General features: G+C 53.9%; 1 protein-coding gene across 1 annotated transcript; it reads left to right on the plus strand.

Annotated features, from left to right (window-relative positions):
- Window positions 1-258: 258 nt before the first annotated feature.
- LOC119045506 (phospholipase A and acyltransferase 2-like) lies at window positions 259-9,738 on the plus strand. The gene is made up of 4 exons (XM_053659036.1): window positions 259-267; window positions 1,691-1,793; window positions 5,737-6,005; window positions 9,479-9,738. Exons 1-4 carry the CDS (start codon window positions 259-261, stop codon window positions 9,590-9,592), a joined length of 495 nt encoding a protein of 164 aa, XP_053515011.1. The 3' UTR covers window positions 9,593-9,738.

The following is a 9,738-nucleotide window of genomic DNA, read 5'->3' on the forward strand; positions in this document are numbered from 1 at the left end:
TTAAAAAAGTTATTTATTATCATTATTACTTTGTAATACATGCTAAATCTAAAGATCACAAACATGAATCTCCTCCGACTGGATCATAGCCCCTCAGGTCACCTGGACAAACGTCTTACGAGGAGTGTGTCACGTGACCCAGGCTTTAAATACAGGTGTCTGTTCCTGGGCCGGGTCAGAGGGAAAACCACACTCTTAAGGTTAGAGAAGGCTGGACACGCCGGCGGCGGCAGCACAGAGAGAGCATCTCCAGGGATGATGGCTCCGGTGAGTCCCCGGGCAGCCCTTCCTTTAAACTCCGTACCCCGGTTTGTTCGTGGTGATTGCGTGGGTTTCCTTGTGGGTCTGCAGTGCAGGCACAGGGGGCCCGGGTGGGAGGTGGGGCACGGGTAGGGGGAGGGGAGGGTTCCTTAGGGTCTTTCTGAGGGGGCAAGAATGGTGGGCTCAGGCAGGGCAGCCCCTGCCCACTGCCCAGGCCCACCTCCTCGGTCACACTGTCCCGGGTGGGTGGGACGAGCTGGGACAGAGGGACCAGGGAGATGGATCAGAGGTGTGTGGGGCCGAGTGGGGGCTGCCAGGAAGGCGCCCTTGTCCACCCCCATCTCCAAAGACCTTCTCTTTCTTCCCCTTGACTTTTCCTTCCACCCCTCTCCTCCTCTCCCACAGGCGGCTCCTTCCCTCTGGCCCACAAACCGTCCCATTTCCCAAGTGCCTGGCTGAGGCAGGGCAGGAATGGGCCTGGCTGACCTTAGAGCCACTCTTAAATAGAACTTTTGTGATAAGGGTGTATCTCAACATCCAAGTGTGACTGGAGCAACGCACCTCCTGCTCACGCAGACTCCAGAAGGGCACTGCCAGCTGCAGTCCCGCCCTGTGACCCCGGCCCCAACCCCGGCCCAGAGCTCAGCCCCCACCTGCCTGGGGTGCTCGGTCTGTGAAGGGCGCGAGGTGGGGAACAGGCAGACCGAAGTGTCAGTCTCACGCTTCTCCCCAGTAGGTGAGGGTCTCTCTGGCAAGATACCCAACGTTCCTGAGACTCAGTCTTCTCGTCGGTCAGTGGGTGATGAGAGCACCGAGTCACAGGAGGGATGGATGTCAAATGCACATCAGGCTGAGCGCCGGGCCTGGGCTTTGCCAGTCAGAGCCCCGTAACTCACAGAGTCACTCGGGCCTGGCACAAGGAGGGTGGCCTTTAGGAGACATTCTATTTATGTATTTATTTATTTGATTCCAGAAGGGGGTTGGGGAGAGAGAGAGGAGCAGGTGTTGGTCACCTCTCACAGACGCCCTGACCAGGAACTGAACCTGCAGCCCCTTGGTCCACCTGGCGACACTCCAACCAACAGAGCCACACCTGCCAGGGCCCTTTAGGAGGCACTTAGACACCCTGGGAGTCACACACTAACTCACTCACCGACACAAACGGGCTCTGGCCCGAGATGTGCACACCTCTCAGCCACCCCCGTGCTGCACGCCCTCCCCATCTCTTCTTTGTCCCCTGAAGAGCTCACTTCCAGTCCAGCAGCCCCAGTGAGTGGGGACGTTCCACCTGTGTGAGGAGCGCTCCCTCCGATTCCTGCAGGAGATGGTCAGAGGGAGTCAGCAGACTGGGCTGGGGCTCTGAACAGGTCAAGTTCTAGAATGTTCCCTGCTAGGGCTGACCTCAGCCTGTCTCTGGACTTTCTTTCAGGCCACACCAAGACCTGGGGACCTGATAGAGATTTTTCGCCTTGGCTATGAGCACTGGGCCGTCTACGTGGGGGACGGCTACGTGGTCCACCTGGCTCCTCCAAGTAAGGACGGGTTCTGTGCTTGAGCACAAGGGAGGAGGTGGTGAGTGTGAGCAGTTGCACACTCGGGTGCTTGTTCTCACCTCAGTGCCCGGCATAGGTGGCGTTCAGGGACCACTGGCTGAGCGACACTCCCTGGTGGGGGGGTACCCACCGCTGCTCCTCTTCAGCAGCAAGTTCACGGGGAGACTGTTGACCTTCATTCCCAAACAGTTCGGGGTTCAGTTCCAGCCACCCGCCATCCTAGGGAAGACCCCATCATGTGTACTTGGTGTCTGGAGGGGCAAAGGAGGAGGAAATAGTTCCCAGCAGGCTGCACAGTGTAAGGGAAGGAGCGTGGGCCTCCCAACCAGACAGAGCCCTGCTGGGATCCAGGCACCTCTGCCTACCGACTTGTGACTGGCACGTGTGACTCCGCCCCCTAAGTTCAGCTGCACCCTCTGCAGAGCAGATGAGCATCCCCCCTGACCGTGGTGCAGGGAGGAGACGCAGGGCTTGTCGGGGGGCACTGGTGCGGGGCCCAGTGGGTGCCAAGCCCACCCCCTCCTCTTCCAGAGTGCCGAGGCATTCAAGAAAATGCCCAAACCTTGGGAACCACCCCCCAGGGGGAAGTGGCCCAGTACAGAAGACACCTGCGTGTCCCTGCGTTCTGTAGCACCGGTGACAGCAGCCGTCCCGCAGGTGCGCGCACACACGTGTACATCTGCGTGTGCACATTCTCCAAATTCGGGCTGTAAAAAGTGAGACTTCACTGAGGAAAAGAGGAATAATTTACTGATAGTAAGATTTACCCTTTTTCGTACACACAGTTCTATGACTTTTGACAAATGCTTGTGGTCATGTACCATCAGCACGACACACAGAAGAGTCCCCTCACCCCCAAAGTTCCCCTCTGCCCCCCCTGTTGTCAACCCCGGCACCCCAGCCCCCACACCCCCAGCTCCTGGCAACCTGTGACCTTTTGTCTACAGCGTTGCCATTTCCAGCAGGTGACGTGAACGAATCCTATGGAATGGTGCTCTCGGTCTGGTTTCCTGAACTTGGTGGAATGCATTTGAGGTCATTATGCACATGACCACACTTGGCTCCTTTCTGTGGCTGCGTGTCCTGTTGTGTGGACGGATGATCTTTGTTTCTCTGTTCACAAGCTGAGGGAAATCTGGGTGGTTTTAAAATTTTTTTGCATTTTGTTTTTTAGTATGTATTTTTGATTTTGCTATTGCAATTGTCCCATTTTTTCTCGCCTTTATGCCCCTCTTCTCGGTACTCTCATTCCCTCTAGCATTCCACCCCCCTTAGTTCATGTCCACGGGTCACAGGTGTAAGTTATTTGGCTTCTTCATTTCCTATTCTATTGTGAAAACCACAACCCCGTCTATTGTGTGTCTACATATTATGCTGCTTATTCCCTGTACCTTCCACCCCATGCTCCCCCTCCCCCACTGAGAACCCTCCATGTGATCTCCATTTCCGTGATTCTGTTCCTGTTCTAGTTGTTTGCTTAGTTTTTGTTTTTTAGGTTCAGTTGTTGATATTTGTGAGTTTGTTGACATTTCACTTTGCATAGTTTTGATCCTCTTTTCCTTAGATAAATCCCTTTAACATTTCACATAAAAGCGCTTGGTGATGATAAACTCCTTTAACTCTTAATTCAACTTTATCTGGGAAGTGCTTTACCTGCCCTTTCATTCTAAATGAAAGCTTTGCTGGGTAGAGTCACCTTGGATGTAGGTCCTTGCCTTTCATGACTTGGAATACTTCTTTCCAGCCCCTTTGTGCTTGTAAAGTTTCTTTTGAGAAATCAGCTGATAGTCTAATGGGAACTCCTTTGTAGGTAACTTGTCTCCTTTTCTCTTGCTGCTTTTAAGATTCTCTCCTTTTCTTTAATCTTGGGTAATGTAATTCTGATGTGCCTTGGTGTGTTCCTCCTTGGCTTCAACTTCTTTAGGACCCTCTGAGCTTCCTGGACTTGCATGTCTAATTCCTTTGTCAGATTAGAGAAGTTTTCCTTTATTATTTTTTCAAATAAAATTTTAATTTCTTGTTCTTCCTCTTCTCCTCATACCCCTATGATTTAGATATTGGAACATTTAAAGTTGTCCCAGAGGTTCCTAAGCCTCTCCTCATTTTTCTGAATTCTTGTTCTTCATTCTGTTATGGATGAATGTTTATTTCTTCTTTTTGCTCCAAATCTTTGATTTGAGTCCCGATTTCTTTTCATTCACTGTTGGTTCCCTTTATTTCACTTTGTGTAGCCTTCACTTTTCCCTCTATTTTGTGACCATATTCGACCATTTCTGTGAGCATCCTGATCACCACTGTTTTGAACTTTGCCTCAGACAGGTTGTCTATCTCTTTATCGCTTAGTTGTTTTTCTGGAGTTTTGATCTGTTCTTTCATTTGGGTCGTGGTTATTTGTCTCAGCTTGCGTGTTATGTAGTAAGGGGCTGAGCCATAGGTGTTCACCAGGGCAGGGCAACCACGTCCCTGCTTTGTGACACTGTGTGTGGGGGAGGGGCAAGAGAGAGAACAACGTCCCTTGCTGGGCTCTCTCCCCCTTTTAGTCACTTCCTTCACTTCCCACACGGAGATTGTCCCCTTCTGGTGCTGATTCCCAGGTGGGAGGGTTTGTGTGTGTTCTAGGACCCTGTGGGTCTCTCTGGTGAACTCTCCTGTGAGGCTGGGAGTTTCTCCTGCTGCCTCAACCCCCCACAGGGGTTTTCAGTCAGAGGTTTTGAGGCTTTATTTCCCCGTGTTGTGGCCCTGGGTTGAGAGGTCTGTCTCGCTCCCCACTGGTTCCTCCAGGTTTATCCACTCGGGAACGTGGGACCACCCAGCCCACAGCTGCTGAGTTGCTTGGCTTCCTCTCTGCCCCACCTCCCACCTCTGCCCCTCCTACTGGTCTGGGTGAATGTTCTTCATCAACTTCCTGGTTGTGGGACTTCCATATAGTGATATTTTCTGGCGGTTCTGGTTGTTTTTGTTTTTAAACTGGTCGTTGTCCTTCTTTTGGCTGAGCAAGGAAGTGAAGTGTATCTATCTATGCCTCCATCTTGGCCAGAACTCCAATTTTCAATTTTTGACAGCAATTATTAGAGCCATAGTAAATATTCCCATACAGGTGTGTTTTATACGTGTGAACATGCATTTCCATTTCTTTTGGGTAAATAGGCACCCTAAGGTAAATTGCTGAAATGCCCAAGGAGGTCACAGTAGTTTAGCAGAGGCCGCCCCCTACTGGGGGGAAGGAAGAAACTCACCTGCCTCCCTGAGGGTTCCAGGGCCCATGGACTTGCCTTCTCCTTCCCGCTTCCCCAGAAACCCGGGTGGGGCAGGAGGCCTAGGTCCCCTTTAGAGGCAAATCAGAGAATTTAGAGCTGGGAGAGTGTGGATGTCACATGACCCAGCGCCTTCATTTTGTAACTGATAAAAAGCCAATGAGAAGAGAGGGACTTGTCTGAGGCCACATGGTGAGTGGGGCGCTGGGTTTGCAGGTCAGGCCTCATCTTGCTCAATGGCTGCCTTTCCTACCTTTAAAAAATGTCACCCTAGCGTGCTGCACTCCCCCGGCTCTGGTTCAGAGAGGACTGGTGAGAGTTTCTAGACCACAAGCCAGTGGAGGGAAGCTGGGACTGGGACCGGGATGTCTGCCCTGCACCACTCTGCGGGTCCTGAGTCTTGCAGGGACATCTGAACGCACATGGTCCATTAGAAGAACTCACGTCCTTTGGTGTAGAGAGGAGGAAGCCAGCGCCCAGGGACTGCTCCAAAGTCACCCAAGCTCGGGTCTGCCCTGTCTTTGAGGTTGAAGCCAGGCGGGGTGGCCAGGCCCTTCCACAGCTCGTCCTAACTGATGCTTCAAGGGCAGTGGGGCTGCCTGCTTGCCTGCTCTGAGCCCCGGGGCCTGACCAGGACCATCCCTCTGTTTCCTCTTTGTGGGCTGCAGGTGAGATCGCCGGAGCAGGGCCTTCCAGCCTCCTGTCTGCCCTGGCTGACAAGGCCATAGTGAAGAAGGAGCTGCTGTCTGTGGTGGCAGGGACAGACAAGTACCGTGTCAACAACAAACATGACGACAAGTACGCGCCGCTGCCTCCCAGCAAAGTCGTGCAGCAGGCGGAGGCGCTGGTGGGGCAGGAGGTGCCGTACAAACTGACCAGCGACAACTGCGAGCACTTCGTGAACCAGCTGCGCTACGGGGTCTCCCGCAGTGACCAGGTGCGTCCTCAGCCTGAGCTCTGTCCCCAGAAACCAGACCAGACCTTTCCCTCAGCTGACGGTCTGGGCATCAGTGTGGACCCAGGGCTGGTGTAGAGACAGAAGCTCAGAGGAGACAAAGTGGCAGAGACAGACAGGCTCTCTGCCCTCGAGGGTGTGACAACAGTCGGGTAGGGATGAGGGCGGGCAGCCCTGCCAGTCGGCCGTGCAGACCAGTGTGGTTAGGGGTGGTCACAGCTGTGGAAGTCACCCCCATTCCCAAGGCCTCTGTGGCTGCCCAGCCCTGAGATGGCCCCTTCACACAGTGCCTCAAGCAGGTTGTAGTACCCCCATTTTGCAAGGGGGGAAACTGAGGCTCACGGTGCTTTAGTGGCTTCTCCAAAGAAAGTCCTTCAGCAATTAGCTATTGCACCTCTCGTCCCTGATGGCCACTGCCCAGAGGTGGGAATGAACCTAGGCTTCTGCTCAAGGAAGATGTCACAGAGAAGGTGACTTCGGAGCTGAGTGTGATGGAATTCCTTGGGTTCATGTGACACTGCAAAATGAGCTGGCCATTACCAGGGAGTGAGGGCCATGTGCACTGTAGGCCGAGGGAACCGTGTGAGCCGGGAGGAGGAGAAGCCCAGGTCAGGTCAGGTCAGACGAGCGTTTTTCCCTGAAGGGCAGGGAGTGACGCGCTCAGGCCCCGGGGCCCCCGGGGTCCCTGCCGTTCCACGGCACCCTGGACTCGCAGCTCTTTCGCACAAAAGCAGTGGCGGACGATGTGTCACGGAATGGGCAAGGCTGAGTTTTAGGAAGTTTCTTCATAAGAAGAAGTGTTGGGCTGGATCTGACCCTGTTTTCTGACTCCTGGTCTCAAATAATTTGAAAAAACTGCATAGAAGGGCCCACATTTTTAGGTGACATCAAATATTTTAAAATCTTAAATAGAAAAATCTTATTAAATATATTAAAAATATATTAAAATATATTTTTATCTTAAATATTTTTATCTTAAAAATATATTAAAAATCCTAAACACAAAAAAATTGCGAAGGATTGAATTTTTGGTGCATGGTAAGTTGCATACATATGCAGCTATTTTCTTCACGTCCTTGGAATCGCACGTGTAGCTCATTCAGTTAATCAAAAATATCCATCATGTAATTTAAATAGGGCAGGCATTATTGTCAAACCAATCAGCCAAAGCAGACAACTCTTTACGGAGAAGCTGGTGTTTTTTTTCCAACTCAAATAAATACATTAAAGCACGTTTCCACGGCAACGGTCTCAGGTCAGCACTGTAACCTGAAGTCCCAGGCAGACTTGGAGGAAGCCTCCCTGGAGGTGTGTGTGGTCACAGGTTCCTCCCAGGGGCCCAGTCGGGGTGGGATGGGCCTGTGCAGGCCTCCTCCTTGGCTCCCTGCAATGAGTTACACCTTCGCCCTGGCACTAAGATGCAGGACAGGTGAGGATTAAGCCCCTCCCTTGGGAGGGAGGACAAAGGCTGTGGTGAGAGGGCAGGTGGGCAAGGAACCCCCGACCCCTGGGAAAGGGGACCCCTGGATGGAGCACCAGCTGTCCTGGCCCACTGGGACCGGCTCTGAGTCCAGGCAGTGACCCTGCTGGGGCGTCTCCCTCCTTTGAGCTGTTTCTGGTCCAGAGGGGCAGCAGGCTGGGGTGGGGGGTGCTGCCTTATCACCTGTCCTGCTGAAACCCCAAAGGCCAAGCTGGGAGGCCCCCACTTTTCAGGGGTGGTTGGCCCTGTGCTGTGTTCCTGAGGGACTGGCAGGAGGGCTGTCCATCCGTGTGGTTTTGTCCTTGGTGCCTCTCTCTCTGAACTCCTTCCAGGGCAGGCAACTCATTCCCTTGCCTGCTTGTCTCCCTCTCCCTTCTTCCTTCCCTCCATCTCTCTGAGTAACACAGAGGCTGGGGGTGGCCGGGGTGCGGGATGGCAGAGCCCTTGGCCCAGGAGGAATCTGTCCAAACTCTTGCAGAGCTTTAGTCCCGACGCCCTGTCCCTAGGACAAACCCAGGCCCCCTGTGATGCCTGCCTGAAAAAGCTCAGTGCTGCCAGGAGAGGGGACTTTGTCCCAGCCAGCCCAGGAGGTGGGCCCTGACCGCCCTCCCTCCCAGCATTTACTAAAAAGGGCTTGCAGTTGTGGGCCCTTCCTCGGCCCCAGGAGGTGGCTGTGCAGCGCCTGCATCAGGACTGTCCCTCTCAAGGACCCAAGAGCCACCCTGTGAACTGCCATCTGCAGGAAGTCGGGCCCTTGGCGTCCGGTCTCTGGGGCAGGGTGGGATCCAGACGTCCATCTCATCCTGCTGGCTGACACCTGGCCCAACACCTCTGCAAGCTCTCATTTCACAGACTCCTGAGCCCTGCTTGCCCCGCCCCCTTCCTCACCCTGAACACACCCAGTCACCTGAGGTGTGTTCACCCTCTTTATCTCACGTCCTGCCTGTTTCTCTTCGACCCTTGGAAACGTTTCTGACCGTCTCCAAATGAAGGGGACAATGCTTTTATTTTTCTTTCCCCAGCGCCTCACATGTGTCTGATTCATGATATTCCCCAGAAATCTGCTATCTGTTTTGGGTACTTGTCCTTCTGGTTGTGGATGGTACAAGTGTCCTTGCTAGGATGTCAGGCAGTCTGGGCCCTGTCACTTGCTGGTGGTGTAGCTTTGTCCCTGTAAAGTGAGAATATAAGAAACACAGGGTTATGAATAGGGTTTTGGGCAGATGAAGTCCGTGATGTCCCCGCCCAGGGCTGACACCTGGACAGCAGCCATTCTCCAGTCCTCGTCTGCCTCCACTGCACAGTGCCGTGGGCCATGGCGGCTCAGGCCTGCTCTGCTGAGGACCCGACCCTCAGGGATCACCCTCACATCCCTGCCTATAGGTCCGAGTTTTCGGAGTATGTCCTTCCTTGCCCAGACCCTTTCCCTAGCAGCATGGAAGTGGGCTGGTCTCACTCCACAAAGTGCTGCTGGTACTCTCCTCGCATGTCCAGCAGGTCAGTCACGGGCGCCTGGGCTGTGCCTGGAGGCCGACTGAGCTCCAGGGACCCAGGACCAATCTTGGGGAGCTGCCTGCCCTCCAGCTCTGGGTGGCCCAAGTTCAGGGGGGTGGGTTCCCCAACTCTACACTTGCTTCAAGGCTGCCAGCGGTCAGCCCGGACCTAGCACACCCAGGCACTGCCCCTCCACCCATTCCACGGGGCCTGACTGTACTTTTAGTGCCTGTGCAGGGCTCTGGTTTCCTCTCACCTGCAGCTCCTCCTGCACGCATCCCTCCCCCCCAGGCTCCTCCTCCCTCCTGTCCTCGGGAACTACCCTGTTGGGATCCCCCCACCCTGCCAACAAGAGTCCCCTCTGTGGTTCTGTTGAATAGCACCAAGGCCAGATAGGTCTTTGCTGAGCTGAGGACTCTGGTGGGAGTCTCTGTGGTCAGGCCCCTGATGGTGAACCTGATGTCCTCTTCTTCTGCTGCAGGTCACTGATGCGCTCCTGGCAGTAGGCGTGACAGTAGGTGTCCTTGGAGTGGGCCTGGCTGCCGCGAACCTCTTCAGCTTCCTCCTGAACAGAAGCCAGCAGGAAAAGCAGTGACTGCCAGGAACCATCCCAATGGCAGCCAGTCAACACAGAGAATTCTTGCTGAGCCAGCAGGTGTGGGGTTTGCTTTGTTGCTTTCGCTCTGTTTTATATTAATTTCAGCTGATTTGAATGGAGCAAAATAAAAGCACACGATTTTA

The sequence above is a fragment of the Artibeus jamaicensis genome, unplaced genomic scaffold (assembly GCF_021234435.1).
Source record: "Artibeus jamaicensis isolate MK-2021 breed Jamaican fruit bat unplaced genomic scaffold, CSHL_Jam_final scaffold_614, whole genome shotgun sequence".
Taxonomy (NCBI): Eukaryota; Metazoa; Chordata; class Mammalia; order Chiroptera; family Phyllostomidae; genus Artibeus; species Artibeus jamaicensis.

Bases quoted from the DNA above. Each gene is read 5' to 3' on its own strand.
- LOC119045506 (XM_053659036.1), top strand. The intron at 1,794-5,736 runs GTAAGGACGGGT...TGTGGGCTGCAG, and splicing joins GGTCCACCTGGCTCCTCCAA to GTGAGATCGCCGGAGCAGGG. The intron at 6,006-9,478 runs GTGCGTCCTCAG...CTTCTGCTGCAG, and splicing joins GGGTCTCCCGCAGTGACCAG to GTCACTGATGCGCTCCTGGC.